The sequence below is a fragment of the Lycium barbarum genome, chromosome 7 (genome assembly GCF_019175385.1).
Source record: "Lycium barbarum isolate Lr01 chromosome 7, ASM1917538v2, whole genome shotgun sequence".
Classification (NCBI taxonomy): domain Eukaryota; kingdom Viridiplantae; phylum Streptophyta; class Magnoliopsida; order Solanales; family Solanaceae; genus Lycium; species Lycium barbarum.
Window position 1 is genome coordinate 126655707 of NC_083343.1, and position 21181 is coordinate 126676887.

General features: G+C 34.3%; 3 protein-coding genes across 7 annotated transcripts; 2 read left to right on the plus strand and 1 right to left on the minus strand.

The window, feature by feature from the left end:
• Nucleotides 1–3346: 3346 nt before the first annotated feature.
• On the plus strand, nucleotides 3347–9239 carry LOC132604264 (alkylated DNA repair protein ALKBH8 homolog). 4 transcript variants are annotated; one of them, XM_060317691.1, is made up of 8 exons: nucleotides 3347–3417; nucleotides 4791–5103; nucleotides 5895–5996; nucleotides 6129–6215; nucleotides 7291–7416; nucleotides 7575–7865; nucleotides 8307–8372; nucleotides 8851–9239. In XM_060317691.1, exons 2-8 carry the CDS (start codon nucleotides 4807–4809, stop codon nucleotides 8923–8925), a joined length of 1044 nt encoding a protein of 347 aa, XP_060173674.1. In that variant the 5' UTR covers nucleotides 3347–3417; nucleotides 4791–4806; the 3' UTR covers nucleotides 8926–9239. The 4 variants fall into 4 exon arrangements, with proteins under 4 accessions (XP_060173674.1, XP_060173677.1, XP_060173676.1 ...); XM_060317694.1 differs by lacking the exon at nucleotides 8851–9239 and adding an exon at nucleotides 8464–8844; XM_060317693.1 differs by having other exon boundaries at nucleotides 3378–3412.
• Nucleotides 9240–10533: 1294 nt separating this feature from the next.
• LOC132604265 (uncharacterized acetyltransferase At3g50280-like) lies at nucleotides 10534–13127 on the minus strand. Its single transcript, XM_060317695.1, has 2 exons — nucleotides 12230–13127; nucleotides 10534–11457 (listed from the first exon to the last, which is right to left on the minus strand). Exons 1-2 carry the CDS (start codon nucleotides 13087–13089, stop codon nucleotides 10929–10931), a joined length of 1389 nt encoding a protein of 462 aa, XP_060173678.1. The 5' UTR covers nucleotides 13090–13127; the 3' UTR covers nucleotides 10534–10928.
• A 4144-nt stretch (nucleotides 13128–17271) lies between these two features.
• LOC132604266 (phytochrome-interacting ankyrin-repeat protein 2-like) lies at nucleotides 17272–20974 on the plus strand. Of its 2 annotated transcripts, none has more exons than XM_060317697.1 (3): nucleotides 17272–18307; nucleotides 19774–19945; nucleotides 20478–20974. In XM_060317697.1, exons 1-3 carry the CDS (start codon nucleotides 18185–18187, stop codon nucleotides 20690–20692), a joined length of 510 nt encoding a protein of 169 aa, XP_060173680.1. In that variant the 5' UTR covers nucleotides 17272–18184; the 3' UTR covers nucleotides 20693–20974. The 2 variants fall into 2 exon arrangements, with proteins under 2 accessions (XP_060173680.1, XP_060173681.1); XM_060317698.1 differs by having other exon boundaries at nucleotides 17272–18293.
• The last annotated feature ends 207 nt before the right edge of the window (nucleotides 20975–21181 follow it).

The window sequence follows — 21181 nt, forward strand, 5'->3', positions numbered from 1 at the left end:
TTAATCAAAATGACTAAGATCCAAGGATAATGCTTCCTCTTAGTGTGTGTGCAATAAAGAAGGTTGTTAATTGAAGTGGATAAACAGATAGTTTCAATTTACTTATAAGAAGGATCTGTGCTCTGATTACAAAGCACGAATTGGCTGATAGTTGCTACATTTGATTTGATGAGATGCTCTTCAGATTAAAGTGTTAGTTTTAGCAATTTGGGGTTTTTGCTTAATAGTGAAGTCAAACTTAATTATAGTAACTGTATTTTTTTTTTAATTATATTTTGCTTTTGACCATGCAAAAATTGCAACCAAGAACCTTGGTTAAGAAACATATCTGATGAGGATCTGTGACCCCCACTTTTTATTGCTGGGGCCTGGGTTGTATAAAGGGCTATGTATACAAAAGTTGAGGTGTATTAAGAGACACTTTTGCATGTTCAGGGGAGAAAAATATGTATTAAAACCTTCAATGTTCTTAGTTTTTTCTTGAAGTGTAATACTCACCAATTTTGTTGCATAGTTACAAAAATAGTGTGTATTATTTACAAATTTGAGTTTCGAAAAGGTTTGGTGTGTAAAATGATTTCCATCGTTGAGGCGTGTATCGAGTAATATTATTCTTAGTGACCTATACAGGTAAGCTCAGACAATTAACTTGAAGTGGTATTCCTAATTGACAATTACCTCCAGTAAAGTGCAAAGAAAAGATAGTAAATCAAAGTTAAATCATTTATAGCTGTTTCTACTCTTCTTTTTTTTAAAAAGTTTATGTTGACATTTTAATCTCTATATAATATTAATCATGACGGGTGAAAGGAAGTTTTAAAATCTGCGGTACCAAATCAAATTTGGAAATCAGAGATCACTTTAAAGAATACTGGTTTAATTCGAAACATAAAATTGAAAAATGACTTGTGAACCTAAATCATCTAAATTGATTAGAGTGGTCATGGTCGAATATAAAATGTAAAAATAAAAATTGCTTCACCCTAGTTTATTAAGGGAGAAAAGGGTCAAATTTACCCTCTAAGTATGATTTATAGTTTAAATTTGTCCTCCGTCAAAGTTTGAGATCAAAATTGTCCTCCCTGTTAGGATAATTGATAAATTTGCTCTTATATGGATGAAAGTTTGACTTGGACTCCACAACACAAAAAAATTAGCCACGTCAGATCCACGTAAGCTCCCAACCTCAATTATTTTAACGCGCAACCTGTTTTCCCATCCCATAAAATCATACAACTTGCGTAAGCTCCCAACCCCAACGGATATTGTAACACTTGCTTACCCACATTGAGAGATATCTTTTGGCACATACAACTTGGTATACGTCACAAGGAAGCTGTAGGCAATAGGCTCTACACAATGCTACAAGAGAAAGCTGAAAAAGACAAAGTTAAAAGAAGCAGCCCGTGCGCTGGAGCAAATTGAAGCAGTAAGTGCTATTATACGGGGATTAACATATAAGTTTACACATTTATGACCAGGGATTTCAGTTTCCTGGTAACAAAGGATTGGACCTAAGGCTTCAAATAGAAAATTTTGATGTTATTATTTACCATCCAAACGAAGATAAGACGGTTATGCAGCATATGTAAATGATTTTACATTATATGTGTGTGTACCTATGCATTTATTTAAATTTGAAGGGTTTCATCTTTACCTCGGAAGCAGACTCTCTCTTTGTGTGCGAAGAACAGTTAATGTTTGTTTCTGTAATTACATATCTGTTTTAAAAATTCTTAAGGCAATCTTCTTCAAGTAGCATTACTACAAGTCCTCCTTCATGAGGTGTAGAGTGCTAAGCAGCTAGGTGAGATTAGTGTAATTTCATGTACAAGAGAAAAGTCTTTGGAGGGATATTCTTCTTAATTGTCTAATTAGCAGGTTACATAGCTGCTCAAAATATGCTGTTGGTACCAACTTATATCCTAAGATATCTCAAAGTGGAACACTTGACAGAATAGATATCCTGACTAAAACGAAAAGATATCTCTTAATGTGGGTAATCAAGTGTTACAATATTTGTTGGGGTTGGATAGGGAAAGGGCAATTCGCAGCCCTTCCTTTGGGATGGACTTTAGTTTTTGCCCCTCAAAATGTTGGTCTTTAATTTTTGCCCTTCGCGTTGCAATCCTGAGCTTCGCGTAGAAATCATGAAGTTCTGGGTTCGAACCCCCGCTCAAGCATAAATTAAAAAAAAAATCGCAAAGCAAGACTTAGATCGCGTGTATGCTGGACCCGACATACACTTCTTAAGAAATAACTAAAGTTATGCCGGACCCGGCATAACTATAAGTTCTGCCTTATAAGGCAAAGTTTATGCCTTAAAGGAAAGTTCCGCCTTAGAGGCATACTTTTAGGTATGACTTAACTAAAAGTATGCCCCATAAGGCGGAACTTTTCCTTAGAGCATAACTAAAAGTTTGCCTTATAAGACAAAGTCTATGTCTTAAGGAAAAGTTATGCCTTATGGGGCATATTTTTAGTTATGCCTTAACTAAAAGTCTGCCCCATAAGGCATAACTAAACTATGTTTTAAGGAAGAGTTTTGCCTTATGGGCAGACTTTTAGTTAAGGCTTAACTAAAAGTTTGCCCATAAGGCATAAGTATGCCGGGTCCGGCATAACTTTGGTTATTCCTTAACAAGTGTATGCCGGGTCCGGCATAACTTTGGTTATTCTTTAACAAGTGTATACCGGGTCCGGCATACAAGCGACCCAAGCCTTGCCTTGCGATTTTTTTTTTTTTTTTTAAATTTATGCCTGAGCGGGGGTTCGAACCCAGAACCTCAGGTATAAGGCCATTTTTCAAGCGAAGGGCAAAACTTAAAGACCACAAATATGAGGGGCAATATTTAAAGACCACCCCAAAAGAAGGACAATCTGCGTAATTTTTTGAGAGGGAAACGAGTTATGGGTTACGGGTTAAAATAATTAGGATTGAGAGCTTACGTGGAGCCTATGTGGCTATTTTTTTTTTTATGTTGTGGAGTCCAAGTTAAACCTCCATCCATATAAAGACAAATTTATCAAATATCCTAACGGGGAGGACAAATTTGATCTCAAACTTTGACGGAGGGCAAATTTAAACTATAAACCATACTTGGAGAATAAATTTGACCCTTTTCCGGTTTAATAATCATAGAAAACTAATCTAAGAGGCACTTTGTTGCCTAACCACTAAACCCCGAGGAGTTAGTTGTTAACTTCCCAAAGATATAGTAGTGAATTAACAATCCAAAACAAAACAAGGGGTTCATTTTACTTGAGTGTTAACTATGAGGACTTCATTTAGATTTTCTAAAATGTAAAGTGGTTCACTAGAAAAATATGAAACAACACAAGGAGTAAAAAACTCAATTCATTCGAGTCTTTTTGCAACAATAGACCAGTGGTGGGCGTTGAAGTTTTGCTAGCAAGGTTTCTCTTTTTTTTCTCATTCATTTGTAAACTTAATGACTTCAATAGTATTCTTGTTTATTAATTCATAAAATATTTGGTTTGTCTAGAAAGAATTAATGAAAAGATCAAACTAATGTGGTACATATTGAGGTTGCAATTTTTTATTCTTAAGCTTGTTTTATAATTTGGGCAGGGATGTTCTTGAAGAATTGAAAGTTTTATTCTTTTGTGAAACAATAATATGAATTAAAGGGTTTAATTAGTTTAAGGGAGCTAGAATTTTACTGTATATAATGAATACTCTAGTTATATGAAGATGCAACAAATCAAGAATTGTTTATTTTCTTGATTTAGCACAATTTTTTCAAGCTTAAAATGTCAATTTTTCGTTTCATTTATGAAAATTGTTGAGCTTGCCAAGTAGAATAATAAGATATCTGTATTAATGTTATATTACTGAGCTATTTAAAGTTTCATTATTTTGATAATTGGAGGTTAGATTTGTTGTTCAGCTAATTACAAGTGTTTTTCTGTAATTGTCTGATATGTGAGTAATCCTGGAAAGACCAAGAGTGACTATCCTAATACTTGGATGAATCATGAATCACTAAGGGTGTGTTTGGTAGAAGGAAAATGTTTTCCTAGATTTTTTTTTTTTTTTAAAAAAATTAGTTGGTTGCTTACTTATTTTCTGATGTTTGACTGTTTGGTAAGTACTACTCCCTGCGTCCCAATTTATCTGATATAATTTGACTCGGCACGGAGTTTAAGAAAGAAAGAAAGACTTTTGAAATTTGTGGTCTAAAACAAGCCATAGATATTTGTGAGGCTGTAAATCATTTCGTTAAGAGTAAAAGGGGAAGTTATAAGTTAAATTATTTCTAAATATAGAAATGTATCATTCTTCTTGGGATAGACTAAAAATAAAAGTGTATCACATAAATTGGGACAGAGGGAGTAAAAAAAAATTGTCCCTAGAGCATTTGTCTATAACCTAGGCAAACACTATGGGGGATGGGGGTGTAGGGGGTGGTGAGGATGGGGTCGAGGTGGGGTTAGGATGTGTTAGAGGGTGGGGAGAGGAGACGATCAATGTGGAATTCCACTATGGAACTTGTTTTTCTTACTTTCACTGGGGAAGTCATTTTCCTTATTTTTAAGGAACTTGTTTTCCTAGAGAAAAAGTTTTTCAAAAAATTTGACCAACAAAACATTTTCTAGAAAATGTTTTCCTCCATACCAAACACACCCTAAAGTTATCTTTCTATCAAATATTTGAATGATTCTGTACATGGGAAGGGACATGGTGATATCTCCTGTTCAGTTTTTCTCAATAACTAAATAAAATAGATAAAAATGGTGAGGTAAGGGCACATTCTTTCTGGTTGTAGGTATTGATCAAAATTCATGGGTTTGCCGAGATTTAAACGTCCTGTAGGGACTAGTGAACCAAGTTCAAATCTTTATGTGGCCAATTGTGGACCTGCGGTTGGACTAACTTTGGACACAATTGAAGCTGTATTTGGTGCATATGGCCAAGTTAAGGGAGTCCATCTTGCTGATGAAAGTGGCACTAGAGTTATTGTGTCTTATCATGAAGAGAAGTCTGCAGAATCTGCCCTGACGGCGTTGAATAGACGTGCATGTCCTGAGCTCGGTGGCCGGTCTTTGCATATTCAGTATTCAGTACCCTCTGTTTGTCAGGTGAAATATCTTTATCCACAATAATCTCTTGACTCTGTACATTTATCATGAGATCTTTATAGTGCTTCTCCTTGTTGATTCAATTATTATTTTGAATACACAATTAATTTTAGACAATCAGCTTTAAAGCATGTTTTAATTTATAAGAAGCTGATCGCAAATAACTTCTAAGGGACACATATTTTGATTTCTGGATAATCATTGGTAGGTGAAAATCCGATTTCTGAAGAATGATATAGTGATAGAGGAAACAATGCATGTGTTTTAAGTTCGGCAGTTGTGCCTGATAGTGGTCATGCTTGACGTAAATTCTCATTTTCATGAAATAATGTTTGTATTATTGACTTTGGCCATGTCATTTAGTCAGTGTATTACTCCCTCCATCTCAAATTACGTGACCCTCTTTCCCTTCTAGTCAGTCCCAAAAAGAATGACACATTTCTATATATGGTACTTAACAATTTGACTTTAAACTAACATGCTACCCTTAATGAAATGATTTATAGCCACACAAATATCTATTTATTTTAGACCACAAGTTTCAAACATCTTCCTTTCATTCTTAAACTCTATTCCCAGTCAAACACCTTCACATAAATTGGGACGGAGGGAGTACCTTTTTTTATCGAATAAGAAACTAGTCAGTGTATCTGTAGACTGAGGGTATTAAGTTGAACTTGTATCATTTCAGCATAGAGGCTGCCGAGCTTTTTTGTCTTTACCACCTTGAGTAACTTCTGTTGATAGTTTGGATATGTTTCTTTTATTGACGAGCTTGCTTTCTGGTTCAGGTTGCAGTTGATGACTCAATTCAGGTGTCTATGGAAGCTTCAGAGTTAGATATTCCTGGTCTTTACTTGATTCATGACTTTATCAGTGCCAAAGAGGAGGAGGTCAGGGATCTCATTTTGCGGGAAAAAGCATATAGGCATTTACTTACACTGTTCTTATATTTTTTCCATCTTTTCTCAAACCTTACATGAGAAGTTTCACGTAAGTTTAACTCAGTTTTGTTGAATCTTCAGGAATTACTTGCAGCAGTTGATACAAGGCCTTGGCAAAAACTTGCTAAAAGAAGGGTCCAACATTATGGCTATGAGTTCCAATATAGTGTAAGTGCAGATCGTGGGTATTTGGAACTATGGAAATGCAAGTAATTATACCAGCATATAGCAAAAGCATATTTTGATTCTTAATTTTTGCTGCTAGATATTTGTTTACGAAGAAATAGTTTCTTAGGAACATCATATCAAAGATGAGAGAAGATAAGTTTGTTTGAACTTTCTCGTTTTCCCTTGCTTGTGTCCTTTGTTTGCAGGAATTAGCATTTACAAAACAAGTAAATCAGTATACCAGAGGATGTGTGGTTGGTGCACGTTATGAGTTCAAATCCTAGTGGAGAAGGGAAGAGGAGGGGGGGGGGGGGGGGGGGGGGGGGGGGCATTACCTACCGAGTTTAGAATTTTGGAAACAACAGATTTCTCGGTTATGAAAAAAATCAGTAAATCACACAAAATCCCCCACGAAATACTTATGACTGTCCCATCAAGTGTCAACTGAACCTCAATTTTTGTTTGAATAGACCATTTGAGAACTTCTAATTGCCACCTAATGGCGTTATTAGACTTACATCTGAGGTATCAACATTATCTTTCCCCTTCCCCTTTTTTTATACATTGGAAGAGGGGAGGGCCCATTACCTACTGAGTTTAGAATTTAGGAAACAACGGATTTCTCGGTTATGAAAAAAATCAGTAAATCATACAAAATCCCCCACGAAATACTTATGACTGTCCAATCAAGAGTCACTGAACCTCAATTTTTGTTTGATTAGACCATTTGAGAACTTCTAATTGCCACCTAATGGTGTAGATAGACTTACATCTGAGGTGTCAACATTATCTTTCCCCTTCTCGTTTTTTTATTCATTGACAATTGACAACTGCTTTATAAGTTCGTTTGCAGCTGCCAATCATATTTCTGTTTGTATGAAACAAGCTGTCATTATGGATCTAGAGCATAACATTGTGCTCTACAACTTTAGGAACTCTTTACATTCTCTGCTAAAGGCTGTTGATCTCTCTTAATTCTTCAGATTATTAAACTTTCAAAGGCTAATAGCGTGTTAAGAACTAAAATGCCTTTCTACTTAAATTTATTGAATTCTCTCTCTGTTCACCACTGCAGACAAGGAATGTCAACACACACCAGTACTTGGGTGAACTTCCATCATTTCTTTCCCCAATACTTGAAAAGATGTCATTGTTTCAAAAGCGTGGTTACACTGGAACTGTACTTTTGGACCAGCTCACGGTGAGTTAATTTCACATCTGATATCTCTTCACTTATCTTGTCTGAATTGCGATGTCGTAATTTTTTTCATTTCCAGTGATATCTTTTGTTTTAAATATTTTGGATGTCATGAAACTTTATAGTACACTTGAAGAAATATTTTTGAAAATCTTTAACAGGTTAATGAATATCCACCCGGAGTGGGTTTGTCTCCGCATATTGACACCCATTCAGCATTTGAAGGATTAATATTCAGCCTTTCATTGGCAGGGCCTTGCATCATGGAGTTCAGAAAGTATTCTACTGGTGTTTGGCCTACAAGCCCTGACACATTAAGTGATGAAGAGGCTCAAAATTCCGACAAGAGCTCAAAGTTCTTGAGGATGGCTATTTATCTTCCCCCTCGATCTATTCTTTTATTATCAGGGGAAGCACGCTATGCTTGGCACCATTACATTCCACACCATAAGGTAACTATGCTCATCATCCCCCCCCTCCCTCAAAAAAATTAATAATAATAATAATAAGAAGTCAACGTTTTCAACTTTTTGCCTGTTCTTTTGTGGGGATGACTTAAGATTCTAAGATGTTGAAAGTTTTGTTTTAAACCAAGAAGATTATCCTTATTACTGCTATTTCCAGTATTTCATCATAGAACGTGAATTCTGTTTTGGACGAGAAATAGTTAAGGTGGTAATTTGATAGCAAAAAGATCCAGTTTGGAAGGGTTCACAATAGGTTGATGACTTCCAATGTTGAAAGTATTTATCTGTCTCTTAGGAGAATTTGGAAATGAGTTTGAAGCTCCTATAGCAACTTGAGTTGAATAAACAGTTAACATGGATTTTGCAACTATAATGGCAGTCTTGGTTAGTACTTTTCCGTTGATTTTCCAAACTTCTGCATTGTAGATTGATGTAGTGAACGACACCAGAATCAGAAGGGCTTCAAGAAGAGTGTCCTTTACATTGCGCAAGGTATGTGGATTTGGATTTGGTTCTAACTTCAAACTAGTTACTTGGATGTTAATAATGGCTGACACGTTACTTTCTTAATGTGGATGTTCAGCTTTACCTTTTCCAGAATGTAGAACGTTTTATACAATGTGTACAAGAGTGTTAACTTGCATAAAGTGAAGAGGTGAAGGTTCAGAATTGGAGCTGTTGCAGATTATATGGACTAATAGGCAAGATGCATCAGAAGTTTATAATGAGTCTAAAACTGGAAAAATTAATATATAATATGAAATCCTTTAGGTTTTTGTTGATGAAGGGCCTTTGTTAAATAGTGGGAAAAAACTAGCGCCTAAAGTTTGAAGAACAGTACACAATATCTTGAAAATATTTGAACTATTGGCGAGGGTTGCTTTTGTTATTTTCATATTTATGTTGATCATAAGCTAACTGACTTAGCCCAAGGCCCCTTGTAATGAAGATCTTTCCCTTCTTGATGCAGGTAAGAAAAGGACCATGCGAGTGTAAGTTCCCCGAATACTGTGATTCTCAGAAGCAAAAGACAATTATACACTGATTATGCTTTGCCAGAAACCAGAAGATTCAATCGATGATAATTCACGCGGGTATCTTCTGTATGAATTTTGTTACAGACAACAACCCAGGCCAGGTCGAGAACTGTATCATATTTAAGTTGGAATGAGATGCCATGTCAAATTTTCTTGCATCCTTTTCTCTTTTCGTTTGTTTGCAAGAAGAGGGATTAGTCTTGCACTCTTGTCTAGTGCAGCAGAATTCCAGGACATATATATCTGTTTTCTATTTCTTAAAGCAGACTTTAGTCTTTAACTATGTTGCCCTGGTCCTTCAAAAATAACATTGAGTTTGTGTCACATCGTAATTTCTTTTCATTAATGATAAGTAGTTGAAAACAATTGTTACAAAGAAATCAAAATAAGAAAGCTAGACGTAATATCGCAAACCATGTGGTAAGTTAGTTTTGTGAAGCCGTGAAAGGAAGCCTTTGAAATTATCCCTTATAAAGAATGTTCATTACAAATTGAATCTTTAGACGCCTTTCCCAACTTAACATTCAAAAATATTTTTTGTAAACCGGTGAAAACAAAATATATATATCAACTACTTTCTTTGGCTTTGACTAAACACGGAGGATAAGAAAATGAGTGATTTTTTTTTTAAAGTTTTGGTCTTAAATTAAAGATGTGTATAATGTATCAAAATACTTTTAAAATCTTGTGATCTTAAATGTTGGAAATGAAGAATTAGTTAAAGCTATTTATAAAAAAAACAAATTTAAAAGTATTTTATTAAGAAACTGATGAACGATGGAAATGGAATAGAGAATAGTTAGGAGTTTTGTTTTAGGAATAACATTTCGAACATGACAAAAGATATTACGGATAAAATCATAAAAGATATGGTCAAATCAAAAGTGCTTATAAGCTACAAAATCATAAGTAATTAACTTATGACTTTTGATTGATTTTGACTTTTAGATATTTTTGATGTTTACTAAATATGTAGATAAATATATATTTTTTTTAAAAAAGTACGTATAAGCTAAGCTTATATGCTTAGTTGGTTTTAATCGATGGAATTTTTTCTATTTGGCTTAACAATTTTTTTAAGTATAGTACAGTTGACTGTTGAGTGTTGACCAATGGCTCACTACACGAGAGTTGAAAATGCACCACTCTCATGAAAATTAATTTTTTGGACATTTTATCAACTCTAAACCACGTGAAATTGACAGAATCCACGGCATGAAAACGTTTTTAATGTCCACTTTCTTCTCGTGAGACATAGCAAGTCACCTGTCACAATGTACAACAATATATTGTTTCCAAGGATTAAGACAAAACATGTTGCTCTCTTCATAGCGAATCTGGAGTTTGGGTCTTAAAAATAAAAAAATTCTTGATGAAAAATACTTTTACTTTTTTGATATAAATTTGAATTAGTCGGGCTAATGAGCTTTAAATATCTAATAGTTAAACAAGGGAAATAGAGAGAGGCCATAGAAGTAAAAAACTACTATGTTATTTTTTTGTGTTGACGAATCTTACGGATTTTCTTTCACATTCTATTCGGCATAATATATACATTTTCACATAACTAATACAAGTATCATTTATAAAAAACTGAGAAAAATAAGAACCAAACATTGTAGTGTAAACATTAACTCTCCTTGCCACACACCAACTAAAGGACCCTTTATTGTTTGATTAAACCAAACAGTACAGAACAAAAAAACACCCTCCTAATTCCTAACACAACTCCATCATCAAGAAGTGCGGGTAATTTCTCGGATGCTCACTCAACTTTTATTTCATCTCACCAAAATCATTAAACTATATCTCGTAACAAAAGAATCACTGGCTAGGTATCACGGAAAGCCACTAAGCAATCTTTATGAACCAAAAAGTTGGTCAATTTTGACTAAGTATCATAAAAACGTCTCCTTTGTCTCCTCCCACAGTAACTTCCTGTGATACTTAATTCGGCAAAATTGAGTAACCTTTTTGTTAAGAAAAAATGATTTAGCGATTTTTGTGATACCTAAGTAGTTGAGACAGTAACAAATTCCATGAATTCTGAGTCATTCTCCATTGCTAACAAAGTCTCAGGCACAAGACAAACTTCAATATCTACACTTCCTTCTTCAACTCCAGGAAATAATGTAACTTTTCCATCACCTTTATTTGCCATCCCACTCCTCACAGCCACTGGTTTGCCCCAACCAAAATCACAACTATAAATACTAAACTTTGGTGAACTACTAATTGTCAATCTATTAGCCACAAAAAGTGCATTTCTACTAAATATCACAGGCTTTTCCACCCACCCTTCGTATAAATTGACCACTTCTTCATAGTTTTGTGAAGCAACAACTTTGTTCATTTGCAATGCTGCCCAGCCAAGTCCTTTTTCTAGTATTTCCCCTGCTGTTATCTTAATTGGCTTCAAATATGCTGCATTTCCCCAGTAACCTTCGGGTAGAGGCGGATTTAGCCTAGTTCTAGTGCCTATGATGATGGTGAGTGTGACTTCTTCGTTGGCGTTAACCTGACGACAAAGAGTAACGGACCTGTTGGAAAATATTAGAGATGGAAGTACTAATTAGAAGAACGCGTTATATATGAATATATAAGATGCAATAATTAACAGTAAAAGATACAAGAGAGTTTTGGATGTGAAAAAGTTGGTTTAAGGCATGATATAGACGGCGATTTTCTTCAAAGTAAATTTCAGTCGCTACTCAGGTGCAAACAACTAAGTGATATCCCACTTCAAAGCAATAGTGAAGCCAAGATTTTACGTAAGGGGAAATATGTACTAAAGTGTCACATCTGGGATTTCATCCTGTAGCCTAAAATAATTTTTGAACCCTCTTTGACACTATATTAAAATTTTCTCTTATGCCAAGGAAATTCAATAGTTTATTAGTAACAAAAAACTTGTTTTTATTTGTGCAACATACTTTTCAATGAAGGGGATCCGCTTCAACCTCTTTGACCCTATGTAGCTCCATCTCTACTACGTATCAAGAAACAATGAACCACTTAGTAATCTTCTACTGTTTCTGTAGGAATTGTAGCGAACAAAGAAAAGGGACTCTTGAAGCGAGTTCAAAGATGATGAGCAAAGGACGAAGTCAAGGAAATTCAAGATATGATTTTCTGGCCGGTGTGGTAGGTACTTATAGAGAGTGAAACATAAACAATGTATCTTTTCACGAATAGATGTATCCTATAAATATCGGATACATCTGTTCAATTAATGAACAGACATGTTGTATACAAAAATTAAAACAATAGGCACATTAAATTTTGAGTCGCTTGAAATAAAATATAGTATACCTCCATAGATGAGCCAAGAAAGCTTGCAGAGAAGAAATGGACTTAGTACCCATTTCAGAGTTAGCTTTTGCTTTCAATTTACACACACTTTCTTTACTGAGATGAAAAATCCTTTCCTTCAATATTGGCAGCTCCATACACTCATATAATTTTTCATCATCCAATTTCAATGGGAGTTGAATTGGAGTCTTTATATTCTCAGGAAACCATCTTTTTAACACCGGAAATCGACTAATAAACTCAAATCCACGGGATATTTCAGCCCAAGAATTAAAGAAATGCCAGAAACAAGTCCCGTCGCCTACACTATGACTCATAGTGCAACCAATGAAATAACCGTCTACGAGTTCTGTTACTTGTACTCCAAGGAGAGGCTTTGTAACACATTGCATGTTACGTACTTTATTGAGTGGGAAAAGTGAATGAACAATAGTTGGCACGTAACAAGATTCAAGAATCTCCTTTACTGTTAACTCTTGAGCGATCGCGTGAGTGAATTCAGCTCCAGAGTTATCACAAGTGATGGAAAAAGAAGTAATTGAGTCATCGTTGGGATTTTTGGTAGCAGAAAAACGACCGGCTAGAGGAGGGAAAAAGTCTAAGGTGCGCGAAAGCGAGGTTTTCAAGTGGTCAACTAAAGAAACAGTGGAGTTCAATGATTTGAACATATTAGTGTTGTTTTTTTCTTGTTGTTGAGGAGTTGGTTTTTTGAAGAGTAGACCTTTTTGGATAGTGTCAACAAGGAGGAATTGCAAGTCCCATGGTGTCATTTCAATATTTTGGGAAATGAGTTTGTTGCCATTGCTTGAGTTTGAAGATGCTCCAACTAAACAAGCAGAGATGATTTGAACTTCTTCCATTTTTTTCTAAGGAGGAAGTGGAATGGGATTTAGTGACACAGAATTGAAGAGCCTCTATGGTTTTATGAGGGAAAGGATAGGGTGTGGAAAGTGGAGAAAATGACAAAAGTGGTAGGTTCTAAATAGTCCCTAAAGTATATTTTGAATAGTTTTGGTCCTTTAAATTAGTAATTTTCGTCAAATATTTAACAAATTCTATCTATTAGATTTGATGAGAACTGTGGAAAACAGATTAAACTATAAACACCTAGAAAGACTCATTAAATCTTAAAAACTACAACACAATTACCTGTGCTAGACACACAAAAATAGACCAAACTTAACAAAAATTGCACATAAAAAAATTATACCATATTCCGAAAATAGAGTTAAAATAGCAGAACTGCAAAACATAATACCTCCAAATGGAGTTCCTGCTAAATTCTTTGTTTTTTCAACGTACCCATTAAATATTACGGACATAGTTTCTTTAATATTTGATAGAGATAAAAAAAAAATACTCATTTTTGACAAACTTAAAGAACAAATCTGTTCGGAGTATAATTTAGGAACCATTTTTTGTCATTTTCTCGTGGAAGGTATATATAATGGGAGCAGTTATCTAAGAAATTTAAATATTAATTAGTGAGGAGGTGAAAGATGAAATAGCATTAGAAATGAAATACTCCCTCCATCTCAATTTACGCGGCACCTTTTGAATTTCGCTATTATGACAAGTCCTTGTTTTAACCATAATTTTTATATAATTTTTAAATATTTTAATTGTTTATTATTGTGAATTATAGTATTTTTTATATAATTTTAAATATATATAAATTTTATTTCAAAAAGCTTAAAAAATTTATGTACAAATTTACAATTAAAATTAAACTATTTGAGTCTCGAAATCGTGTCACGTAAATTGAAAGTTGGGAACACACAAAAGATGTCGCCACTAGACAAGTTGGTCGAATACGTACAACATAAAAATATGTGAAATTCAGAAGATTTTTATTTTTTATTTGTAAAATATCTGAAAATAAAACACAAAATATTTACAGATTTTCATTATCCAAATGGTAAAGAATTACTCCCTCCGTTCAATTTATGTGATATAATTTAACTATGTATGAAGTTTAAGAAAGAAATGGAGATTTTATTAAAATTTATGGTCTAAAACAACCATTGATATTTGTGTGTTTGTAAATCATTTTATTAAGGGTAAAATAAAAAAATTTAAATTAAATAAATTTTAAATAAAAAAATATATCTTTTTTTTAACAGATTAAAAAAAATGTATCACATAAATTAAAAGAGTCACGAGTACATTTAACCATTTCCTTCTTAGGGATGAGAAAGACAATAATGAAAGTCATTTTTGTCCAAGCAATAATGTAGCTGACATGACATGATCAGAAGCACATGCTATGAGATCTAAAATTAAATTGCTTCACCTAACAAATTTACCAAATATTTAGATTCAAAATATAATAAAGGGTATATTTGACCTTTTCCAACAGCAACAGGGGTATATTTGGCTTTTTTGTTAAAAATGTCGTGAATTAATCCACAAGCGTATCTAGCCTTGTAGAAAGGGCCTAACTTTCTATGCGGAGTATAAATTTATATGTAAAAAATTATAATAAATAGTATATATGAACTCATAACTTTTAATATCATGGGTTCAATGCTAAAAATCTTAAGATTAAATTCATAGAGGTTAAATTTTCGATCTGAATTATCTTAATAATTTTAAAGGTTAAATCCATAATATTTAAATCATAAATTCTACTCTGCTCACAATAATGCTATCCTATTCATTCTTGGTCCCATGCAAATCAAGAACAAAATCAATTGACAAATCAATCTATGACCCTTTGGGGCGGGTAATTAAGAGCATGTACAAACATTGGGGCAAGACCTTATATCCTTGTCTGCATGCATGCAACACACATAAACTGTTTTTACATCCCACTTCATATATGGCTAATTCAAATTATACATATATTCAGATGTTTAAAAAGTATTTGTTTTAATTATTCAGTATTTAAATTTAGATATGATATTTTAATAATCAAATATGTATGTAAAATAAGATATCTTAAGGTTATCGCATCCAAGAATATGACTAGTGATCAATAAAGTTAGTCGACAACCATGAGATTTAGATTCAAATTTTAGTGGAGACAAAATTATTAGGTAAATTTTTCACATATGTCCAAGTCTTAATGGATGGAGTTACTCGGTCTACCTGTGTTGGTGGAAGACAGCGGGTATTTTATGAAATTAGTCAAGTGGATAGAGTTATCCTATGAAATTGGAGCAAGACCTTAGATCGCGTGTCTGCATGCATGCAATAAACATAAACTTTTGTTACATCCCCATTCATATATGGTTAATTCAAATTATACATATTCAGATGTTTAATTTTTTTTTTAGTTATTCAGTATTTAAATTTGGATATGATATTTTAATAATCAAATATGTAAAATAAGATATCTTAATCTTAAGGTTACGCATCCAAGAATATGACTAGCGATCAATGAAGTTAGTCGACTACCCTGAGATTTGGATTCAAATTTCAGCAGAGACAAAATTATTAGGTAATTTCTTCACATATGTCCAAGTCTTAATGGATGGAGTTACTCGGTATACCTGTGTTGGTGGGAGGCAACAGTTACTTTATGAAATTAGTCAAGTGGATAGAGTTATCCTATGAAATTAGTTGAAGTATGCACAACATGACACCGATTATAAGACAATTATAAAAAAAAAAAAAATTGGGACAAATAGAACAGACTTGTTACTTAGTACATGTGCTAGTGGAAAGTAATAGATACATTTTGGAATTAGTCAAGTTGATAAAGTTACTCATTGATGAGTGATAGTACGTACTCAGAGACCGAGTTATTCGGTATCAACAACTACATACCTAGTGTAGTCTCACACTGAGGTATGGGTAGGGTAAAATGTATGCAGGCGTTACCCCTACCTTTGTGAGGTAGAGAGGCTATTTCTGATGAACCCTCGACTCAAAAGAAAAATATGCAGGAGTGGGCCAGTGGAGTTAGTCGAGTGGGCGGGATAACTCGTTACTTATTTTAATGGATCTGGGATATACAATTAGTCGACGTGTACACGAGCTGACTCGACCAAGACTATAAAAGAATCTTAAGACTACCATTTGGGACAAAATAGAAGATGGACTTAGATACTCATTAAATCTTATGTCATGGACCACATTTGCACTATAGTAAAAACAAAGGAATTGTATGGTATTCAATTCCTCCTAGAACTGTATACATCTATTGTGTACCAAATTCTATAGAGAAAAGGACAAAAATGGTCCCTTAATTATGATAGTAGGTTCAAAATAGTCCCTTAACTATGCACTTAACGGTTTTAGTCCTTTAAGTTTGTTACAAGTTAACAAAAACGGTCCCTTAACTATGAGAGTAGATTCAAAATAGTCTCTTAATTATGCACTTAACAGTTTTGGTCCTTTAAGTTTGCCATAAGTTGACAGTTTTAGTCTCGACAAAATATTCATCGAACTCTATTTGTTAGATTTGACGAGAACTATGAAAAAAAGGAAAAAATTAGTGAGAACTCTAGATCGGTCAAATAACTCGGGACAAAACCGACGGACGTTAGTCAGTTATAGGATGGACTTTCGCGCATTTTTCCTCAAAAATAACCGATGGACTTCCGTTGGTTTTCGTAAAAAATAATAAAAATTAAAAAAAAAAAATAGTGTCCCTCGATTTTATCCATCGGTTTCCGTCCATCGTTTTTTTCGCTTGTTTTTTGTAGTGACAATTTTTTTAGTTTCTGCTATTTCTAATTTATTTCTAAAGTCTAGTGTATTTTATTTAGTCGATGGATTTCCTCAGTTTTAATCGATAGAGTCCGTCGGTCTTTGTGTTTCGAGACATCATTTTTTGACATTATCAAACCGTTAAGTGCATACTTAAGGGACTATTTTTAACCAACCCTCATAGTTAAAGGACCATTTTGTCAACTTATGGCAAACTTAAATGGCCAAAACCGTTAAGTGCATAGTTAAGGGACTATTTTGAATCTACTCTCATAGTTAAGGGACCATTTTTGTTAACTTGTAACAAATTTAAAGGACTAAAACCGTTAAGTGTATAGTTAAGCGACTATTTCGAACCTTAGTTAAGGAACATTTTTATCCTTTTTCAAATTCTATACTGAAAAATCCCCTGCAATTTGGAGGGTTTCATTTTTCTCTCAAACCCCTTTTTACTTACAAATCAAGCACAATAATCCCTATATCAAACACATATATGCAACCGCCAAATACATTCCAAATTGGTTTAGGATTCATATAACTACTACTATTAGAATTTGGATATATATATTTGTTTTTTTTAGTATTAATTTCATTATGATGATATCTTCCCTTCTTCGTTTTGCTACTTCTTCACCTATAAATGCAATTAAACTCACTAATCTTCGTGTTTTTGGCCCTGGTTTGAATCCCTTTGCTCCTTACAACTTGGCTAATCATTCCTCTCGTTAAACCTTCCTTTTTTTGCTACTACTCTGTTTTCTTGATTTCTTTTTCAATCAATCATGTAAATTGAAGTAAAGGGTTCTTGAAATTATCACTTTCTTGGGTATTACATCAGAAAGATTGTGTTTTGAATGCAATTAAGCTCACTAATCTTCTTGTTTTTTGCCCTGGTTTGAATCCCTTTGCTCCTTACAACTTAGCTAATCATTCCTCTCGTTAAACCCTCCTTTTTTTTTTTTGCCACTGTTTTGTTTTCTTGGTTCTCTGTTTTCAATCAATCATGTAAATTGAAGTAAAGGGTCTTTGAAATTATCACCACTTTTGGGTCTTATGAGTTGCTCAAGAATTTGTTGGTTGTTTGGGCAATCAGAAGATAATAACAATCTCATCAGAAAGATTGTGTTTTTAGTGATGTAAAAGGGTCTTGAGATTTACTCAATAGAGTTGTGTGTTAGAAATTGTTGATTGTGAGGGAATATTGGTTTTTTTTTTTTTTTTTGTTGTAGTTGAGGTGTGTATTTCTGGAATCTGGAGCTTGGTTTAGTAAAGTAGGAAACAGAAAAAAAAAAAAGAGAAATGCAAGAAGAGCGATTGAATATAAGTAGGGGTTCGAGAAGAATGCAGATTGGAGGTGGTGATATGGATGACCGAGGCTGGACTCTGCTTCATATTGTTGCTCGGAAAGGTGACCTGAAAGAAGTATATTTTCTTTTTATGTTGCATCTTTGATAGTGTATTATTATACTGTTCAATGTCATTTGTGTGTTCGATATATGAACTTATTTTTAGTACATACAGATACTAGGAAATATTGATTATTTATGTATATTTAGTTAATACTAATAGGAGCTTGGCAAGAAGAAGAGACAAACTAGTTGTACTCTTCTATAAAGTTGCAAGTTGCACCTTGAATCATAGAGTATTCCGCAGGATGATACCTTTAGGAAAGAACTATGGGATTGAAATTTATGTACCGTTGTGAATTAGTAGCAAAGAAACTTATTTGATTTTCAGCTTTTCTCAGCATATAAGCAAAATTTTGTTTTGCCAGTATAAAATATGTGCAACACCACCCCCCACTCCCCCCTCCAAAAACCCACCACCCAAAACCCAAACAAAAAAGAGAGAAAAATTGCGCCATCGTATCTTCTATTTTTTTTTTTTTACTCTTCATCTCCACTTGATGCCTAAGGTTGTCATCATTGCGTCTTAAAGGGAGAATCCTACAAAGAAAGTGTTACATTTGATAAGAGGGATTGCCTATTAGGACATAAGAAGAATCTTGTATTAGGCAACTGGATAGCTCCTGTGAAGAGAATTTTGTAAACAGAAGACTGCTTAAAGCATATTCCATTGACTCTTATGTTGTACAAAGAAAACAGGTACAAAGAAAAACAGCAAATATATAAGGTCCATGAAGGAACTGACTACTTTTCTGAATGAAGCAACAACACACTTAATCCTATGTATTGAGAAAGGAAAATTGAAGTCTTTTCGTCATATTTTTAGCTCCGTAGAAAGTTATGAATTTTTTATTTCCATCCTACAGTGGTGTTGAATCTGTTATGCTAAAGTTCAGCTTATGCTGGCATGCTCATCTTCACAATATCAAATATTATTAGGAAGTAATGCTAAAGTTGGAAGGAAACCATTGATTTGATCATCTTTAATTCATGAACAATCTTTGGGCAGAGACTCTTACTCTTCCGTTTCATAGAGGAAATCACATAGACAATAATCATTTGTACTTTCAGGAGTGAGGCGAAGTGATAAGATTGATCCCCTTAGATAAAGAAATTTTAGTAGGTTGCAGTTTGCTCACGCGATTTTTTTGTTCAGCTGAATACTAAGATTAACTGATTTCGATTTTGTGACAAACTTTTGCTCAATCTTTTCCTGTTGCAATAGTATTTCATTGCAGGATGTAGCTTTTCTCGGTATTATCAGCCCTTTTTCATTACATTTTCGGTTTACCTTGCGTCCTTTTTCTGATTTTTTATTTGTTTCTTTATTCTTTTAAAGAAGCAACTTATGCTATGAGAGTTTCTTATGCATGTGTACTTCCGAGAGATCCACACCTTTTAAACCTTTTCTTCTCACTGTAATATCTCTGCCTTGCTTTCCATTGGTTATGTTATTCTGATTATTTTTTATTTATCAAACAGGTTAAGAGACTTCTTAATGAAGGCATGGATGCAAATTTGACTGCTGGGGGCCGTAAGTCACTTGGTGCGACTCCACTTCATCTTGCTGCTAAGGGTGGTCACCTCCGAGTTATGGATGCATTGCTTGAGAGAGGTGCTGATATTGATGCACGAACCAAGGGTGCCTGCGGATGTAAGTATTAATATTCATTAGGGTGTGAAGGAAAATGTTTTTCAGAAAAATACGTGGGTTCCTTACTTATTTTCTTGTCTTCGGTCCATAAACAAAAAATATTATCCTAAATGCATTCTATATAATCTAGACAAATACTATGAGAGGTGGGGTGAGGGATAGGGGCTTTTTTTTTTTGGGGGGGGGGGGGTAAGGGATGGGAGCTACAAGGGTGGGGGTGAGAATGAGGTGAGTTGGAGATGGGGAGGGACACAATCAATGTGGAATGCCACGTGTGTAACTTGTTTTCCCTACTTTCACTAGGGAAATCATTTTCCTCATTTTTAAGAAACTTCTTTTCCTAGATAAAATGTTTTCCAAAAATTTTGACCAACCGAACATGGGAAATTGGAATTTTTTTATCTGGAAACTGACTTCCTCCATACTGAATACACCCGTTAAGCAACCTTTTCCCCATTATCAGTTTTAATTAATCATTGTTCATCCTCTCTGACATCTCTTATCTTCTTCTGTGCTCGTTTGTTTGTTCCAGGGACTCCACTACATCATGCAGCTAAAGAAAGAAAGAGGAAAGCAATCAGATTCTTGATTAGAAATGGTGCATATTTGCCGGATGACATCCATGATACCAGGTTCAATCCTCCACTCCACTACTGTCCTGGTCTCGAATGGGCTTATGAGGAGATGAGGCTGCTGCAACTAGAGAGTTCATCATCTGGTGAGGCCTCTTACAGCTCGGGAAACTGAGGTGCAACAAGACTTTTCTCTGCACATGTTCCGCGAGGAAGAAATGTTGACAAGCACAGCCATGTTCTGGATTTCTCTATTCATATTCAACTGCCATATCTAGAATTGTTGTCATTAAACTCCACAGCTGCAGACTTGCAGTTGGATTTGGAGCCTTGAATATATGGTTTGTCCTTGTAGATCGCTTGTATTAGTAGTTTTTACCAAGTAAACTACAATGTCATGTGGTATTCACTTCAGTTGCTATGGTAGTTAAAGGCTCAACGAAATGTCTGTCTGCTGTGTGAATGTTTCTGAATCTTCTTTTCTGAGCTTTGTTAAACCTTATGGCGTAAACATTTCATTTCGTTAAACTTTCACTTGGCTTGTGCAAGTTCCAACCTTGTGTGTAAATATTCGATGCCGAGCTGCTGGCTCAAAGTATTCCATAACTAGTCTCTTGCATCTTAGAGCAGCTGAGAAAACTAGCAACAAGTAATTTTGGTTGAA

Excerpts from the sequence above, each read along its gene's own strand:
- LOC132604264 (XM_060317691.1), top strand. The coding sequence starts at position 4,807 with ATGGGTTTGCCGAGATTTAAACGTCCTGTAGGGACTAGTGAACCAAGT. Across the intron at positions 5,997-6,128 it reads TCAGTGCCAAAGAGGAGGAG|GAATTACTTGCAGCAGTTGA; the intron begins GTCAGGGATCTC and ends TTGAATCTTCAG. Across the intron at positions 8,373-8,850 it reads TGTCCTTTACATTGCGCAAG|GTAAGAAAAGGACCATGCGA; the intron begins GTATGTGGATTT and ends TTCTTGATGCAG.
- LOC132604265 (XM_060317695.1), bottom strand. The coding sequence starts at position 13,089 with ATGGAAGAAGTTCAAATCATCTCTGCTTGTTTAGTTGGAGCATCTTCA. Across the intron at positions 11,458-12,229 it reads TTCTTGGCTCATCTATGGAG|GTCCGTTACTCTTTGTCGTC; the intron begins GTATACTATATT and ends ATTTTCCAACAG.
- LOC132604266 (XM_060317697.1), top strand. The coding sequence starts at position 18,185 with ATGCAAGAAGAGCGATTGAATATAAGTAGGGGTTCGAGAAGAATGCAG. Across the intron at positions 18,308-19,773 it reads GGAAAGGTGACCTGAAAGAA|GTTAAGAGACTTCTTAATGA; the intron begins GTATATTTTCTT and ends TTTATCAAACAG. Across the intron at positions 19,946-20,477 it reads AACCAAGGGTGCCTGCGGAT|GGACTCCACTACATCATGCA; the intron begins GTAAGTATTAAT and ends TGTTTGTTCCAG.